General features: G+C 44.6%; 1 protein-coding gene across 2 annotated transcripts in view; it reads left to right on the forward strand.

Moving 5' to 3' along the window:
* The window catches only part of ADAM12 (ADAM metallopeptidase domain 12), a 361770-nt gene that overhangs the window by 243148 nt on the left and 98694 nt on the right, over positions 1 to 19928 (forward strand). For both annotated transcript variants that reach the window (XM_083149520.1, XM_083149521.1), the window contains 2 exons: positions 928 to 1012; positions 5509 to 5654. In XM_083149520.1, coding sequence (XP_083005646.1) covers positions 928 to 1012; positions 5509 to 5654 — 231 coding nt within the window. The remainder of the gene's footprint in view (positions 1 to 927; positions 1013 to 5508; positions 5655 to 19928) is intronic.

Genomic DNA, 19928 nt, shown 5'->3' on the forward strand with positions numbered 1-19928 from the left:
AAAAAAATCTTTATGTTTTGGAACAATCCATTATTTACAGTATATAAAATAGCAGAAGTACAAATGTATTAGTAACTAATTTCTATGATACCATTTACCTGAGCAGCATATACCAACTTAAAGCTCTTGGTCAGTAGATTTGCAGAATTATACTGGCGTAGTAATTGGTTACATTGTTTTGGAGTTATGTTGCAAAATGTCTGCTTGCCATTTGTATTACCATTGTGCTCTTTGAAAATGTGACAGTTGGTGAACCCTCCCTGGGTGGATTGAAAACTGTGACAGTTATTTGCACCCACCCACTAAGCAATGATTTTTCTAAATTCTACTCCTAACGGTGAAAATGGATTAAAATGTTCCGCCCGGAAAACCTTTGCCCTGTTGAAATTGGGCACATCCGCTAGTTTTGGTGAGTGTGATGACAATAAAAGAACAGGTATTGCGGTGGTACAAATACTTGTATGAGGCAACCTTGCAGGCAGCAGGTGGTGGCCGGAGAATCCTCCTGCCGGCAGTCTTCAGGCACTTTCTTCTACCTCCGAGTTCCGAGTGATTTTCTGATGTGCTTTTACAGCTACTGAACTTTGTATGAAAGCTCCCTCAGTGATGCCGGCAGACACTAGCAGTTAGCATTAAGATAGGACGCTTGTCTGGCAGCTCCCTCCCGCTTAGCTGTGCCCATGCCTCTGCCTCAGTGCTTTTATTATGGCTGTGACAAATATTCAAATGAATACAGTGACAGCACGATGCTAATGGGAGTTTGCAGAAACGACTTGTCTTTCCATTCCAAGGGTTTCAGTGTGAATAATGAAACGTCTTCTCTGCAGCATAACCGGTAGACGTATATAGCAGCGCCATCCATATGTGATACTGGAAACCTGAGCGATGGCGCTCACACTGAATAAAGACATGTGTCCTCTTTTCCAGCGGGGTGTATTTCCAAGGGACAACCATCGGCATGGCGCCAATCATGAGCATGTGTACGGCAGATAAATCAGGAGGCGTGGTGATGGTGAGTCATAAAAGGATATGCATATATCTTTGGATATACTGTATTTAGGGGAATGCCACCCCAAAGAAACAAGGACCATGTAGTGCCTGGGCGTAATGTAATAGTAGGCTAGGGACATTGTTGCAATTGCAATCTCATACTATTCCTCATTCTTGCCATCATTAAGCCCCGCTCCCATTCCTGTAAATGCCATGATTCGCGGCTCTTATGGGAGTGGGTGGTAGAGGGCAGGTAAGTGTGCGCAATCTATGGTTGCCTTTGATGCTGGTAGTGCAACTAGTCATCGATGGTAGCAAACTATGAAATGGATGATCATTGATGGTTTTATCTTTTCATAGTCATCCATATTCTTTGACTGAGTGGCTGTGCAAATCAGAACCTGGGGGTGGGGCTTTATGGGTGCCAGGGGTGGAGCAATGCTTTACTTTACGGGTCCTTGAAGAGAAAGATATGCTGTGCCATCGATGGAGGAACTATTTAGTTCCCCTTATCGACGGCAAAATTATGGCCATAAATCATTGATGATAATTATGGCCATTCCTCTGGCAGGCAAATCAGAGGGTGCCGGTCGGGATCCCGACAGTCATTTACACAACATCGGGATCCAGACTGTTTAAATACCGGCAGACGGGTTCCTGATGGCCACCGGTTTTTCTCCCTTGTAGACTGAGCCTGCAAGCGGCTTTGTTGCGCTCGCCATGCAGTCTGAGTCCGGCCAGTCGGGATCCAGACATCAGGCTAATGACTGTTGGGATTCTATACCACACCCAAATCAGATTACAGCTAACATTTCATAGTACTTAATGAAAGGGTCAGTTTAATATGTCCCCATGCAATTACCCAAGATCCAACAGTGGCGGACTGTGACTTGTACAGCAGTTCTTTCTTGGGTCTATTTACAAGGAGACTAAACCACTGTAAGGTAACATGTACTGCTGGACACAGACTAAGGAACGTACAGATCAGCCATCGATCACAGTGCTGCCCGGCTGTGTGATGTTCTGTTCTGGTGCTTTAATGTCAGACTAGCATAGCAAAGGAGAATCGGGGGACAAATTACAACATAAACTTTACCCAGAACCTCCTCCATTCCCCTGGGTTGCCTGCTGCCCGCTGACAGTTATAGGCAGAGAATACACAGCAACACTATATTTGTTTTAGGTCTAATGTTATTATTATTTGTTCTGCGGTAACTAATACCACCCGAGGTCACCACATACTCATTTTCCTATTGCCTAAAACCATTTGCAATATTATAGGTTTTAAAAAAATGAATTTGATTGTCCACTGCGCGGTGAATGGGACATTAGTAAACAGGTCTGATTGGAAAACCTTAACCACTGATCGTAAATTTAGCGGGAGCATCTTTTAATTGCTTAATGAAAATGTGGACAGATTAATTGACACTGCTGTTATATAGGAAGCCTGCAGACTTGTTCTCCTAATGACTCTGATAATTGTTTCTTTAGTGCTTAACTTACATTGCTGACTTCTGCAAAACCCGTCTCGTGAATGTTTCATTAAACAGCAAACTACGGACTCTCTGTTTATCCGTTATGCCCCAAAGGTCCATGGAGCCAGCCATGGAGAGCTTGGACAGTTATGAAGCATAGGCAGATATTTCCTCTGGCTGGGAGTAGCGCCATTTCTTTGGTCCGCCTCAGAGTTGCTATGTAGGTCATGGAGAGTCAGAGTCCTGACAAACTTGGTGTCCTGGGTCAGATTTTCTCTTCCCATATGGGAGCCCCAGGCCACACAAGTGTGTCTCTGTCCCCAGCTCTAGAATGTTGTTCAAATACATCTACGGTAACAAGATAGACAATGGGTCAAGCTCAAATTGTCGACATGCAAAATGTTCACAAGTTTGTTTCAAGTTTTTTTTTTTTTCTTTTTTTTTTTTACATTTTTATAATTTACCATCCACGTGAACCAAACCGTGCACAGAGCTTGGTGGTCATATTTCCACTATTTTGGCTTGGATATGATAAAATATCCAAAATTACACAAGAAAAACCCTTTTGTGTTGACCATTTTCATTCAACCATTTGGGGTCAACCTGTTTACCGGTACTTTAGATACTGTAAATCTATTGAAACACATTAATTAAAATACTATATACAAACACAGGGGGGGCCCCCGAGGGAACACTGCTGGCCCCAGGTGGGACGTGGGACAGTCCTAAGAAATAGGATTGTCCCACAAAAATTGGGGCACTTGGAAGATATGTTTAGTCCAAACACAGTCTTTAAGAGTAGTGAGGTACAGAAGTGGTGGGGTTGGCTGCAGATGTAATACACTAGGTATTCATACACTAGTGGTTATCCAAGTACCTGCAGTCATTGGCCACAGGTAATTGTCTCACTGGAGGCTATCCAATCAGCCCCGATAAGCCAGCGTGTACTGCGGCTTATCAGGGAAATTTAAACAAAATCCCTCGATAAACAGGGCTGCGGGTGACAGGTTTTGCTGGACCTGTGTGTTTCTGTGAGAAAATTAGTTTTTTACAGGTCACCCTAGTTGGATAGCCTGTAAAAAAATGATTGGTGAGATAGTACGACATACTTCCTGCAATTACACAAGTTCTCATTTTATCAGGCTTAAACCTTTATCCACAGGAAATCGGTCATACTAAACTGGGAAAAAACTGTATTACCCATGCCCGCGGATCGCATGCCATATCGCATACGATTTGCATACGATGCAATTTAGCATACCACCACTAGCCATGTCAGCCCAAAGCGTGGCGAGCGGACGCGGTACGCGTCCTCCCGACCTGTTCATACCCCCACTATCCACATCGGCGTGGAGTTGATTTTATAAAGTGTGTCGAGCGCAGCGAGCCACCAAGCCCGAAGCGTGGCAGGCACAGTGAGCCCCGTGAGGGGACGCGGAATACATGTCAAGTAATCCGTGTCCCCTGGTGATGTGCTAAATCGCATGCAAATTGTATGCAAATCGCATGCTATGTTTGGGCGCCATGATAGTACACAAGTACCAAAATCTTTTGTATGATTAGATTTTAAAATAAAAGATATAAACAAATATAACAATGTACAGTGAGTATACAGCGTGACAGTATATACAGACTCATGAAGGAAACAGACCTCCGCCATCAATAAAACTGTGCACCAATCAATAGTGTCAGCATCATAATTTGCTTAACCTTCCACTGACGGTGCAAAGCCAAATTGCTGCACAGTGATTGTATACAGCGGTGGTAATCACCTTCAGGTTATTGGGGCAGAAAGGTGCAAAGGTGTCATCAGTCTTTTCTGTGTGTGTGTTAAATGAAGCGGCCGTTCTCTGGAAAAGTCATCAGACCCTAGACGGTCTCTAAAAATGTAGAGATTGCTGTGAGTTGATTAGGACAATTGTTGGAGAACGCTCAGCCGCCAAAAACATGACAGCGGCAGCATCTCATTGTTCTAGCAGTGATGGGTCCGGAACCAGCAGAACCTTTGGATTGTTTTTTTGTAAATAGTTGTACCTGTGGCAGTTGATTCTACAGGTGGAGGAAAAGTTATTCCAAGTGGGATAAGTTTATCTGGAACACTTTTATTCTCTTAATGCTAGAAAATAATATTACAAACTTATATCATAGTATTTCTGTTACAGCTAAAAGTAATGTCTGGTCAGACCCCCCCCCCCCCCTCCCCTCCCTCTGCGTGCGCCACTTCCCCCTTACAGCCTAAACCTGACTATACCTGCTGTTGCCTAACCCAACCCCTGTACCCTACCACTTACCCCTTATCCCCCCCTTGTAGCCTAACTCTAACCTCTATCCCCACAGCCTAACCCTAACCTCCGCCTAAGGTCTCTTGACATGCTTTTACCTTACAAATAAGTGTGCAGTCTGACTGGCTGGGCAGCCTTGGAACTGAAGCAGCCTCTCGACTGCATGGTGCTCTCCAGCAGCAGCATGATTTACAAGAGTTCCACCCCTGCTGAGTCCTACGTAGCTCTGCCCCCCGCTTGTCCTGTGAAGCTCCACCCACCATCGATTCCCTCCCATGCAGTAGCAGGATGCAGAGCTGGGAGAGCACCTCTCCTGCCTGGCGCTTTCCCACTCTGCAAGCTAGGTGTGTGCCAGTAGTGAGCTTCCAGTGCAGATGCATTGTGGGCAAGGCACCGCTGACACACACCTAGTTACGGCCCTGCAAAGGGGAATATTTGTCCCATTCAGCAAGTGACCGATTCAATGCCAGGTTCCCACCAGGCCCCTGAAATTAGCTGATTTTTTTTTCATTTCCATATGAGACCTCGGTATAACATTTGCCCTTACACAGAGACTGCTAGATTGAGCATATGCGTGGCTTCAGTACAGAGAGACTGCATTGTTGTGTGTTAATAAGTGGCACTTTATGTGCATACAAATATTATATACAGTAGTAGATTTTTGTGTAAGGAAGGGATAAGAAGGGATTTATTTAGGTAGCTGGGGTTGCCATGTTCTAAACACACACATAATACCTTCATCTGTTTGCTTTTCTTTGTAGGATCATTCAGACAACCCGCTCGGAGCCGCTGTAACACTTGCCCATGAGATCGGGCACAACTTTGGAATGAACCACGACACACTGGAAAGAGGCTGCAACTGCAAAGGATATGACAAGGGAGGCTGCATCATGACTCCATCCACCGCGTAAGTCCGTTACTCAAAATCATTTTCATTAGTATTCATATGGGGCATTCATATTTGTGTAAAGCTGTAGAGTGCAAGCGGGTATGACCGCTGCAGCGATTTGTCACAGAAGAACAAAATGTTTGTAAAGCCCTGTGTAGGAGTTATTTATGGCTGGTTGCGACTCAAGTGCCCATATGCAGGTACTCAATGTACCATGAGATTGTACCGTTCTTCCCAGCATTCCCCTCTGCAGTCATGTGAGAGACATACACAGGCAACGACCACCTCTATGTATGCGTTCGCTTTGTGAACACACTCTGAGCAATTTTGCGCAAGTTACAATATGCACACTGGCCTAGTATTATTGCAGTAGGGGGGGGTGTTTCCAGAAACTGCTATTTACCACAGCCTCTCCATTCAGTATAAAGGGTGGAGTGGAGCTGCTGCACATGCCTAGGTTTTTATACCAAGTCTGGGGTGTGTCTGTGGATCTAAAGGGTTTCATAAAGTGGGGGGTAGTACAGTCTGGTATAATGATTGGGGACTGCAATGTGGTATGATGTGGAGGGCAATATATTGTGGCAGAATGTGTAAGCACTGCAGTGTGGTATAATATGGGGGTGCCACAGTGGGGCATAATACTTGGTCACCACTATGTGGTATAATGTGGAGGGCACTATAGTGTGGCAGAATGTGTAAGCACTGCAGTGTGGTATATTATGGGGGTGCCACAGTGGGGCATAATACTTTCTCACCATTATGTGGTATAATGTGGAGGGCACTATAGTGTGGCAGAATGTGTAAGCACTGCAGTGTGGTATAATATGGGGGTGCCACAGTGGGGCATAATACTTGGTCACCATTATGTGGTATAATGTGGAGGGCACTATAGTGTGGCAGAATGTGTAAGCACTGCAGTGTGGTATAATATGGGGGTGCCACAGTGGGGCATAATACTTGGTCACTACTAAGTGGTATAATGTGGAGGGCACTATAGTGTGGCAGAATGTGTAAGAACTGCAGTGTGGTATTATATGGGAGTGCCACAGTGGGGCATAATACTTGGTCACCACTATGTGGTATAATGTGGAGGGCACTATAGTGTGGCAGAATGTGTAAGCACTGCAGTGTGGTATAATATGGGAGTGCCACAGTGGGGCATAATACTTGGTCACCACTATGTGGTATAATGTGGAGGGCACTATAGTGTGGCAGAATGTGTAAGCACTGCAGTGTGGTATAATATGGGGGTGCCACAGTGGGGCATAATACTTGGTCACCATTATGTGGTATAATGTGGAGGGCACTATAGTGTGGCAGAATGTGTAAGCACTGCAGTGTGGTATAATATGGGGGTGCCACAGTGGGGCATAATACTTGGTCACTACTAAGTGGTATAATGTGGAGGGCACTATAGTGTGGCAGAATGTGTAAGAACTGCAGTGTGGTATTATATGGGAGTGCCACAGTGGGGCATAATACTTGGTCACCACTATGTGGTATAATGTGGAGGGCACTATAGTGTGGCAGAATGTGTAAGCACTGCAGTGTGGTATAATATGGGAGTGCCACAGTGGGGCATAATACTTGGTCACCACTATGTGGTATAATGTGGAGGGCACTATAGTGTGGCAGAATGTGTAAGCACTGCAGTGTGGTATAATATGGGGGTGCCACAGTGGGGCATAATACTTGGTCACCACTGTGTGGTATAATGTGGAGGGCACTATAGTGTGGCTGAATGTGTTGGCATTGTAGTGCGATATAATATGAGGGTGCTACAGTCAGGAATAATGCATGGGTACTACAATGTGGTATAATATGAGGCTACTAGTGTAGTACAATAGTGCTGTCTACAGTATGGTATAATGTGGATGCACTACATTGTGAGATGGAGCAGGGAGTGCCCAAATGTGACCGCCTGTACCCACCTACCCCTCCACTTACCCCTGATTTATAATCCCCTGTACCCACCTACTTCTTCCCCTTTGATGAGTAACCCCCTGTACCCACCTACCTCCCCTCACGCACAGTGTGTTACCCCTGTATCCACCTACCACCTTCTGGTGTGACCCACTTTACCCCCTACCCCTCTGATTTGTGACCCCCTGTATCCACCTACCCCTGAGTGTGACCCTGTTTGTGTGTTTACCCCTCTTTGTACCCCGCTCTACCCATGTACGTGTCCCCCTCTACCCCAACTCTACCCATGTCTGTGTGTGTGTGTGTCATCCTGCACCTCCCCTCTCTCTAGGTGGGGGGCCCTTTAATAATATTGATATGGGACCTACAAAGTTTCAGAGCCTTTGTGTTACCATATATGCCCCACCTCCGCCAAAGGGAAACAGCCGCGATTTGCTGGTCCGCAGCGAGAGTCAGAGCCAAATGATGTGTTGTAATTTAGTCCCGCATCCTTCCCACGGTTGCTGGTGATTGGTGCACTCTCCTGCTCGCATCCAAGGATGTGACATAGCTGAAAAACCCTTCCAACGCTGCGGTGGACTACCCCAAAATTTGTGAGTCTCCCGTAGCTTCTTGGAAGGCAGACAAGTACGCCATTAGGAGCTGAGCGGTTGAAACTTTATCTCTCTTCACTTTAACTCTCTCCAAGCTTTAAAATATCTCTACCTAAAACGTTTAAATAAGACCAATGTACCTTTAAACCACCATAAGAAGTACTATTACGAAAAAGTAGACATGGATTGTACTTACAGGTCCCGTGCCGCAGTTCATAGTAGGAATGTCCATCTAGTTACAGGTTAATGTCGCTTTTTACATATCTGCTTATGAGTGCTACAAATCTCTATTGAACAGTGCAATAATTTTCCTATGAGATTCCTGACACATGGGCTTACTGAGGCTGAAACACTTGTTTTTATTACTGCCACTGGCATGCACATCAGCTGGAGAGGTGAGCAGGTATGTAATCATGTAGAGGACTGTGATTAAGACAGAGAGAGGGGGGATGTCAGTGTGTTATTTATAGAAATCCTCTGCGCTGAAGTATGGCGCTGAAATATATTTTCCTGTCAAACGAGCAGAACTTTTCGAGCAGATAACAGGATCAGTAGAGGACCGGTTGCCATGATGCAGTCTTCTTTTGTACAGCGAGGCACGGTACTTCTATTGTGTTGGACAATGGGCCTAGACAACCAATGTCCGGCTTATTAAATTACTAGGAATGTTGTGATACTCTGGTGTCACTGTGATGATCCTTGTTAATTGATACCGTAAGCTTGTGACTATTGAATCTGCCAACAAAATGGCTGACTGCACTGTTTCTAGGCAACAGGTTCCTGTCATATACAGTAGCATAATATTTTTTTCCTCCTCTATAAAGTTGTACTCCTGCTTTTCCTTATGGTGCCCCCCTGGGTGTAGCATCGGAGCAGCAGCCATTTTTGGATTGGGCTTGTGTTTCAGCCATAACCAATCACAATCAAGATAGTGGTGTACAGCTTGTTTGTTTCTGTACAATGGGTTTAATTCACTACTGCTAAATTACTGGTTCATGGACACTACTGGTACATTACTGGTCATTGCTCATTCATCACTGCATAATTATAACTAGTGTGAGGGACAGTGTGTGGCAGTATTTCCTATTTGCTGCTGGCTGTGAGCCAATCGAAGCTTGTGGATCAACAGCCAATCAGGAGCTGCCAGTCCGCAAGATCCAATTGACTTAATTCTAAATATCACCACTGGCAGTTTTCCTCCATGCCGGTCCTGATATTGACCTTCTTTGAAAACTGGGCCTGCCTGCCCCCCCCCCCCCAAAGTTACCCTTCACTGCTTCATTTGTTGTGTTGTGTGGGAGCCTTCTGCGTGTGGGAATCTGCCCCCGATGCCCTGCTAACTGAATATGTGAATCCCGTCCTGGATTGCTTCATGAAATGTATTGTACAGTAAATATACCAGGTAGCTGTAATAATATTTCTTAGCTTGAGGAAATCCATGGAATCTGTAATCCCCCTAAACATGTGTTTAGGATTTCCTCAATAACTTGTTTTTCATTCCAAAACCTCTGCACAATATGGCAACTCTGCCAGATTTATGTCACTATGCCTTGTTCCAAACTAACTTGGGAGCAACACAGAGAGTATGAATATCAGTATGGTAGCTGAGGCGAGATGCCGATGTTTCCTGCTCAGCTTAGCAGGGATATACTGTATATGTAAGCATGTATATATGACTACTACCCAGCTATAAACTAATACTGATCACATAGGCTACAATATCTCAGTCACTATTGGTCACTGGGCCTGATATCTTGACTGGAAGCAATAACAATGCAATATAATAACTAAATAACATTATTAGCATCATTGCCTGTAGAGCCTTTGTTAGGGTGTTTGGTTTTCTCTGCAAATGATAAATGTATGCCCTCCCTCCCATACCTAATAAAGGGACATCTGGTTTTCCAAGGAAGGGGCATGGACACACAATAGTACCCCCAATTCAAATTATGCCACACAGTAGAATAATCTTATTCACGTTACACCGTATTAATGCCCATTATTCATATTGCACCACATAGTAGTGTACATAGTTCATGGTATGACACACAGCAGTGCCCCTTATAAACATAACGCCCACAGTATTAGTGCCCCCTACAGTTAATACCAACATTAGTGCCACACATAATATCCAAATTAGAAGAATTATTATCGTTTATTTTATGGTGCCGCAAGGGTTCCGCGGTGGCTAACAATACATACGAAAACAAGAAAATAATGAATTACAGTTCAAGGCAATTTAGGACAAGTACATGGTAAAAAAAAAGACAGTTGCATCAGGGGACAGGACATTGAAGCGATCATTAGGATGGCAGATACAGTATATAAATATATATATATATATACATATATATATATATATATCGTGGTGACGGCGGCACTCGAATAAATGACACAAACTGCCATGGGTATCCCAACGTTTCAAGCCCTTCCGGGCCCTTTATCAAGGTGTCTTCTGCACCTGCCCTTGCCCTTGCACATAATGCCAAAAGTAGTAGTTCCACTTGCACATAATGCCCACAGTAGTAGTGCTCCTTGCACATAATGTCCACAGTAGTAGTGCCCCTTGTTCATAATGTCCACAATAGTAGTGCCCTTTGTTCATAATGCTCACAGTAGTAGTGCACCTTGTTAATAATGTTTAGTAGTAGTGCCCCTTGTACATAATGTTCACAGTAGTAGTGCCCCTTGTACATAATGTTCACAGTAGTAGTGCCCCTTGTACATAATGTCCACAGTAGTAGTGCCCTGTGTACATAATGTCAACAGTAGTAGTGCCCCTTGTACATAATCTCCACAGTAGTAGTGTCCCTTGTTCATAATGTCCACAGTAGTAGTGCCCCTTGTACATAATGTCAACAGTAGTAGTGCCCCTTGTACCTAATGTCCGCAGTAGTAGTGCCACTTGTTTATAATGCCCCTTGTTCATAATGTCCACAGTAGTAGTGCCCCTTGTACCTAATGTCCGCAGTAGTAGTGCCACTTGTTTATAATGTCCACAGTAGTATTGCTCCTTGTACATAATGTCCACAGTAGTCTTGCCCCTTGTACATAATGTCCACTCTAGTAGTGCCCCTTGTTCATAATTTCCACAGTAGTAGTGCCCCTTGTACATAATCTCCATAGTAGTAGTAGTAGTGCCCCTTACACATAATGTTCACAGTAATAGTGTCCCTTGTACATAATGCCCACAGTAGTAGTGCCCCTTACACATAATGCCTATAGTAGTAGTGCCCCCTTATACATAATGCCCACAGTAGTAGTGCCTTATAAATATAATGCCCAAAGTAGTAGTGTCCCTTGCACATAATGTCCTCAGAGTAGCACCCTTTACACAAAATGCCTCCAGTCGAAGTGGTCCTAATACATAATGCCCACAGTAATAGTGCCCCTTACACTTATGTTCACAAGAGGGAGTGCAAATTACACAGGAGAGCAGCAATAGATTGTAGAGCACCAGCTGCGACTTCAAGCTGCCTCTGCCAAAGGTGCATCATGAAAGAATGGAGGAGAGTGGAGGGCAAGACCAGGAGGGACCTGACATGGGACCTACGCTTCATGCTGCTGTTGTCGCTGCCTGTCAAACAGCGTGACAGGCGCAGCGGCAGCAACAGGAGAGTAGTAGAGCAGTAGAGTGCAGGATCTGCTGAGTGTGTTGTGCCAGCTTCAATTACCAGGCTTCATTGAGAGTAGGGAAGAAGGATCTGGAGACAGTTCAAAACTAGTGATGGATTGGAGTAAAAGGACCACGTATTTAAGATCTGGCCATAGCAAGGGCATGTAACCAGCCACATTCGCCAGGCATGAGATTGAGGGTCCAGGGTGTCCTTGCGCTCTGCTACAGCTCTGATTATAGATACACTAACCGTATTTATAAAGACCATCGTCCTAATCCAGGGTGAGTATGGGGCAGAAGTGGCACATGTTTCTGGATTCTGGGGGTGATTCTGGTTGGTTCGTCTTCAATGAACAAAACCATGCTGCACTGCAGGTGGGGCAGACGTAACATGTGCAGAGAGAGTTATATTTGGGTGAAGTATGTTCAAACTGAAATCTAAATTGCAGTGTAAGAATAAAGCAGCCAGTATTTACCCTGCACAGAAACAAAATAACTCACCCAAACAAAGTAACTCTCTGCACGTGTTACATCTGCCCCACCTGCAGTGCAGCATGGTTTTGTCCATTAAAGAAGGAGTTCAGTCCCCAAATATGGCAAACTCCGCCACAGACATGATGTGGTGACCTCGGATCTCTGCTATTGGCTATCTCTGCTATGACCAATATGACCACTGTGTGTGTGTGTGTGTGTGTGTGTGTGTGTGTGTGTGTGTGTGTGGCTCACTTGGACATTAGACCTACCAGGCTACCAGCGGCCAGTCCAAGGTGTCGATAGTCCTGGCTGCTAGTTTAGTAGTACTATGGAACATGACGGACCCCTGCCACTAACACAAATAAATAAAGTGTCAGTCATTTTGTTATTGGAAAGCTACAGAGGGTGAAACACCTGCTCTGTCAGAGTTGCTGGAGATGTTTACATCAGTTGACAAGGCTTTTAAAGTGTCAGTTGTCTTCCAGTGCTCAGTATCCACTGCTGAGGGATCCCAGTGCAGAATGAATAATGCTAAAGCAATCTCGTCATCTTGTGATTGAGTCATGTCAGCAAGTGCTGCATCTATAGGGACAAACTAGTGGATCGCCATAACTAAGTGTACGTTTTACTGACGGAATTCTGATGCTCAGCCTACTCGTAACATTACTATTATCTTCGCTTATTTTTATATAGCGCCACCAGGTTTGGCAGCACTGCACAAAGAATGTACTCAGTGGGCCATATTCAATGCTGCCGGTGAGGGGCATAAACAGCGAGGATCGGCAAAACAAGCGACCCTCAGTGTTTAACCAGCGCCGGTCGCTCACCGTATTCAACGTTCCGGGGGAATCCTCTCTGTCTGAGAACAGTGAGGATTCCACCCACTGGCGTTAGCCGCGATCCTCGCTGTTTTAGCACATACTTTTTGTACTGCCCTTGGATCGCATTGCACGCAAATCGCATGGGTTGCGATGCGATCTAGCCCATAACGGGTGCGTTCATCACACCGTGTATGGGCACCTTAAAAACTCCCACTAGACGGACAGTTTCCACCATCAGATGCCTACTTCCTGTCAATCATGTAGCGAGCGGCCAGTGATCAGAAAAAGTAGCAGGCTTTCATTACCGGACGACCTTATGCATGCAGCTCCTACCTGCCATGTCACAGACTGTGTTTGAGAAATGTCAGACAGGAGCTGATTGGCTGGCTGTTTATCACTCTCCATTGTATCACTTTTGAAGCTTAGTGCATCTGGGTCTTTGTCCGTTGTTTGTAACTGATTATCAGTCCACAGCTGCTATTACTGTGACTCTTCCTCCACAATATCCTAATAGTTCTTGCTGTTCTATATTATTGAGAGCATGTTCCCTTACTGGAATGTGTTTAGAAGTGTGCTATCCATTCCAACAGTTACAGCTGTTGTTGCCACATTCACAGTTACTGTACCTAGCTGCGCCAGCTGCTGACTGGGCTGCATTTGAGATCTCGCACAGGCCAAGTGGAGCCAGCCCGGGCAGTGAGACACAGGGTATCAGCCTGACAGGGATCGCCCGAGATGGGGAGCTAGTGTATTGCACTTGGAGCTGTATTAGTGCATTGCACTTGGGGCTGTATTACATACCTCCCAACTGTCCCGCTTATCGGGGGAACGTCCTGAGATTTTGTCCCACGGCGGGGGGGGGGCAGTTGGGAGTCCCCCCCTGTGGTCCGTGAATAGACGCTGTGCCCATAGCGTCTTTTCTTGCAGGCAGGGGGGCTGGGGGCTGGCCAGCAGCTCATAGAGCTGCTGGGCATGCCCCATAGCGGCGAAAAAATGGGGGCGTGGCCTCACGGCAGTGCCGTGATTGTAGGCCACGCCCCCTTCCCGGTATGGCATGCCCCCCGAAAAATCGCCGCGCGCCTCCGGTGCGCACCCTGTCCCGACCCGGCTAATCCAAAAGTTGGGAGGTATGGTATTAGTGTATTGCACTTGGGGCTGTATTAGTGTATTGCACTTGGAGCTGTTTTGCACTTGGGGGCTGTATTAGTGTATTGCACTTGGGAGCTGTATTAGTGTATTGCACTTGGGGGCTGTATTAGTGTATTGCACTTGGGAGCTGTATTAGTGTGTTGCACTTGGGAGCTGTATTAGTGTATTGCACTTGGGGGCTGTATTAGTGTATTGCACTTGGGGGCTGTATTAGTGTATTGCACTTGGGAGCTGTATTAGTGTATTGCACTTGGGGGCTGTATTAGTGTATTGCACTTGGGAGCTGTATTAGTGTATTGCACTTGGGAGCTGTATTAGTGTATTGCACTTGGGGCTGTATTAGTGTATTGCACTTAGGGCTGTATTAGTGTATTGCACTTGGGGCTGTATTAGTGTATTGCACTTGGGGGCTGTATTAGTGTATTGCACTTGGAGCTGTATTAGTGTAGCACATCAATACGAATAGGAATTGCCGTATTATCGGGATAGTAAATGTCAAAAATAAGTGTATTTCTGGATACAAAGACACCTATTTTTTACAAATTTCCTTTAGTAAATTTCCCCCCAAATCTCCAAAACTTTGTGTTATCGCAGAACAAGCTATATGATTATAGAATACAAAATATAAATGTAACAATAACCACCCCTCCTGCGTATTGCTCCCAATAACAGCGCTGGTAAGGTGACAGTCGGCTACGTCCTCACACCAGTCTCACACGCCCTTTACCCTTGGCCACACCCCCTTGAATCAAGTCTACCAGTTTTTAAATGTAAAATGTTGGTGGGTTAAACCCCCATTATCTCAGTTTTTACTGCATTTTCATACACTAAAGCCCCTCTGCCGGGGCACTGCTGCGGTTGGAATCGCCAGCTTTTGCTGGTGATACCCTATAGATGCCTGTCTATAGGTTGACCACTATTGGTAGACATTCTAAAAGGAGACACATGAATAAAAGGTCGACATGCATGGTCAAAAGGTCAACACAAGCAATAATAGGTCAACATGAAAAAGTTTTTTTTTTTTTTTTCTTTTAAAGTAGTTAACTATCCACATGGACACAAAGGGAGAATATAATAGTGCCCAAAGCATGGCGAGTGAAGCGAGTCATACGAGGGGACACAGTACACTTACACAGTCTCCATGTGGACTTATGTCAACCTTTTCCAAGTTGACCTTTTCACCATGTCAACCTTTTTCATATGTCGACCTTTTGATTGTCGACAAATAGTGTTTGACCTATTGACTGTCGACCTAATTACCATCAACCCTATGACCCATACTCCTCTAGGAACCCCTGCACCCACCCTTAAAGCAACACATACTATTTCAACTATAATCCTATAATGTTTCTAAGCCTGCGCTGAAGTTCTGTATACTTCCATGAGACCTCTGTACAGTGTGCAGCCAGCGGCCGGTACGGTGTCCAGCTTGTGGGTCCTGCAGTCATCCAGCAGCGCTCATCCTATCACTTTAGCGCACGCAACACTGTTGAAGGCCTCTGGTCTAGAAAGTGCTCCGCTATGCCTGTTTCCCTCACCAGGTCTACAGGCCAGAGCCACGCCTTTACCACGCCGGGATTCCATCCAGTTCACAAATATGGGCAAATATGCCTACCTTTAGCTTTTTCTGAACTGCCAATCTGGGGACACCAATTGTGACATCATTTCATTACAGCCTATTGGCATCTCCCTTACACTATACGTATGCTGGGAAAAGGCTTCTAACTCGCCAGTGCAATGGTTTCTCCAGCGTAGCTGTATCCTTGGATCTGCTCTTGTGGAAATTCTATTATAACAGATTTGTGCCTTTCTATTCTGCTGCACAGCCTGGCTCCCTCAAGTGGTTACACTGGTAATTGTCCCTTTGGTTCCGGACGATATTTAGAGCCTTTACTTTAGTCTCTCAGCTATTACCAGTGGTCATCTTTGATCTACCATCGATTCACCATTGACTCATCTTCGGTTACCAAGCCATCACTGCTTACTTGCTCTAGCTATACCTCTAATCACCAAAGTACTACCCTCTTTTACTAGTCACCAGTCAAAGAATTATTATCAGTATCAGCCAATATCAGTGCACCAACATCGATACCTGTCATCATCGGTGAACTCCCATTGTGTCTGTGTTAGTGGTATCTACCATGAGCTTCATATGCTTACCTGCAGTGTATCTCCATCACATCCGATCCCCATTGATTGTCAACATTGAAATGTTCTAGTACCGCTCTCCATTATCTCCAGTTGTCAGTTTTCCTTTGCTTCAAGCCAGATTCCAGCGTTCCTTCGGTTCCAGACAGATTCCAGGCCTCCTTAGGTTCCAGCTGCTACCAGTTCTCCTTTGCTTACTTTGCTTTGTGGCCGTCCACATGAATAACCCCATTTCAACAAGCATGTAACCGTACTTTAGGGATCCATGGATATGGTGTTCCCGCCTTACTTGGATTTCATAATGAGGAAAAATGTCATCTTCCTGGCATTGGACCTTGTATGTTTTGGATTAAATATAAGTCCATCCTGCTGTGATTCTGAGCCATTTCAAGCAGGACCACTGGAAAACTGTACTGATCACTACTGAGCTCACTTGTGACTGTCTACTGATCAGGCTCTTATGCGGTTACTATCTATACAATATTTTAAATGAATTTGCCGATAGCAACCATTCTGTGGTGTGTACCCACTGCATCACTAGCAGTGCATGTTCCCATGAGTTGTTAGTAACATCCCCATGCTGCAGCCCAAAACTCCTAGTAGGACACCATTAGCCTGTGGTGCACAGTTGTTTTTTGTCACTACCTACAGTACATTGCAGCCCAGAGATCCTACTACGGGGCAGAATTAACCCTTTATTGGTGCATGGGGTACATTGGTGTCCCCAAATGTTTGGGTGATGTAGATGTTTGTGTGTTTCTGTACAACATAAAGCTCAGTAGGTGCTGTGCCACTGCGTTAATAAATATATGTACTTAGTTGATATAAATCACAATCAATCGATAGAAGAGCAGGAGCAGCAACCAAGTACTTGTGCTGTGAGTTCTCCAGTTATGTTAGTACTGCACCACCTACTAAAAATGGCAGAAAGTTTAGGAAAGGTCATATGAAATAAAAAATGTTCACTATGAGAAAAAAAGATAGAGGTATCGCCTTAAAAACGGGCAAATCAAAAATAATACAGCCAATACAGTCACTATAAGCCGGCCAGCTCTGCTTGCACCGGATTGCGATCCTGCACACGCCCACAATTAAATATAACTCCGCCCATGACCGCCAAGAGCCAATAATGACCTAGAAATGTTTAGCCTATAAGACACACACTCGCAGGCAGTTGTTCTTTCATACGGACCACCCATCACTCCATATTACAGTCCACCAGTGCGACTAGCGAACCACTTTACCGCTATATTATGAGATGCACAGTTCAAGGCATTTGTTCTACTCTGATAACTGGGTTATACTGAGTGAGTGCTAAATTGCATTTACAATTGTACCATTCAATAATATGTGTTGCATACTTGACCAGACCCCGGCCTGTCGGCGTCAATCAAGGAGTAAATCAAATCATGACAACCCAGCGCCACAGAGCCAGGGCCTTAAAATGTACTGATTTCTTTTTTTTAATACTGTCACAATTCTTTATGTCACAGCAAGAGGAAATCCAATAAAGCGGATGTGGGAGAGCACAGAGTCTCTGTTCAGATGGCAGCTAGGACCTTATATCACTGTATGGCCGTTTAACCCCTATACCCTCGATGCTATTAGCTGCCTGCTGTAGCGGGCTGAAGGCCTGACTTTGCTAGACTGTTAAATTCTGAGTTCCCCCAGTAATTACTTACACAGAGGTCACAGCTGTTCATTCCCCGGACTGACCTCATTTACCATGTTCATAAAGATTCATTGTTTAATACAGTTATATTAGCCAAGCATAGCCACTCAATATGTCCTCGGCGAGTATAAAAAACAAAAATAATCAGTATCGTGTAAACAGGCTGCTTTGTGTCCTGTAAGTCAGATCCCAGTAGCCGTGTCTGGAATATCTCTGTATACATAATGTCTGCCCATCCTTTCTTTGATGCATGGTCTTTAATAAAGCCCAGATGGCATCTTTTTGTTTTTATTAGGATAATGCTTACATATATGTTGCAGCATGTGGCGTTGCAATTAGAGCTGCGTTTGTATGTTATTGTATTTCCTACTAATGTAATAACAATCCAGTTTAAGGCACAACAGTGTGTAATTAAGTCAAGAGACAAATTTAAAATCTTAGTGAATAATTTAGTGGTATTAAGCCGACATTATTACTTTTACAGGCAAAGCATTAATGTTCGGGGTAGTCCAGGAATGATGGCGGAAGACTACTAGGTCACAACGATGATTAAGGCCTGAATACTCGCAAAGATATTAGGGTGGGTGTAAAGAGTGGATTGCTGAGGAAAACCAATTCAGATTGGCTGTTTGCGATAGTTATGCTATCAGCGATTGGTGCTTTCATTTCCACCCATGGGTTTGCGGGATTTCCTAGGCAAATTTGTAGTCGTCTACTTGGATGATATTTTGACATATTCCAAGGATCTTGATGCTCACAGGTTTCAAGTTAGACTGGTCTTGCAGAAATTGCGAGAGAATTGCTTGTTCGCCAAACTCGAGAAGTGTGAGTTTTAGGTCTCCCAGATTTCATTTCTGGGTTACATCATTTCGGCTGAGGGGTTTAGTATGGATCCTAAAAAGCTTCAAGCGGTAGTGGATTGGGTTCAGCCCACCAATCTCAAGGCAATTCAGAGATTTTTGGGGTTTGCCAACTATTACCGTCGCTTCATTCACTTCTTCTCCTCTATAGGGGCTTCTCTGGCAGTCCTTACCAAGAAAGGGGCAGATCCATCTAAGTGGTCTCCTCAAGCAGAGCAGGCCTTTCAAACTCTTAAATGAGCATTTTTGTCTGCCCCAATCCTCAGGCATCCCATGATAGTCCCTTTGTGGTAGAGGTTGATGCCTCTGAGGTAGGGGGGGCTGTGCTATCACAAAGTAACCCGAATTCTCTTGTCCTCCATCCTTGTGCTTACATGTCAAGGAAATTCTCTGCTTTGGGCCCCATAGCAGCTGCACCCCTTGTACTATGGTAGTTATGCCCTTTGGATAAGGGATACTCACCCTGCACAGCACATATGTACTATTAGCAGTTGTGCTAACATTTATGTCCCTTCGGTTACCAAGTAATGTTTATTCCGTATATTTTGCCATTTCTACCTCGCAGAGACACTTGTATGTTGCCTACGCAGAGCCACAAACATTTAGCAATCTCCGTTTAATTAGTCATCTTTCTTAACATGACATATTTAGATAATTAGCTAAACAGAGTGAAGGAGTTGAAGTGATAAAATTGACCTGTTTAATTAACAAGCCGACTTTTAGTCACAACAGAAATATATTGATCGACCACACACCGCGTCATCCGTAATTTCTATAAAGATCAATATTATCATTTATGTTGTCCCATCTCTGCGGCCTGTTCGTTAATCATTAATTTTTACAGTGATAAATGGTGTAATAATAACCTGTCATTACGTTGTGTGTTTTACATAACTGCCTTATTGGATCTCCGTAAACCTACTGGCTAAAATTAATTCAGTGTTTTGTGATCCTGAAGAAATGAACGTACAGAACGTATAGTTTATTGTGCTGATCATGAAGAAGGTTATAAATTAATTAAAAATTATTCATGTTT

The sequence above is a fragment of the Crinia signifera genome, chromosome 6, assembly GCF_055691185.1.
Source record: "Crinia signifera chromosome 6, ASM5569118v1, whole genome shotgun sequence".
Lineage (NCBI taxonomy): Eukaryota > Metazoa > Chordata > Amphibia > Anura > Myobatrachidae > Crinia > Crinia signifera.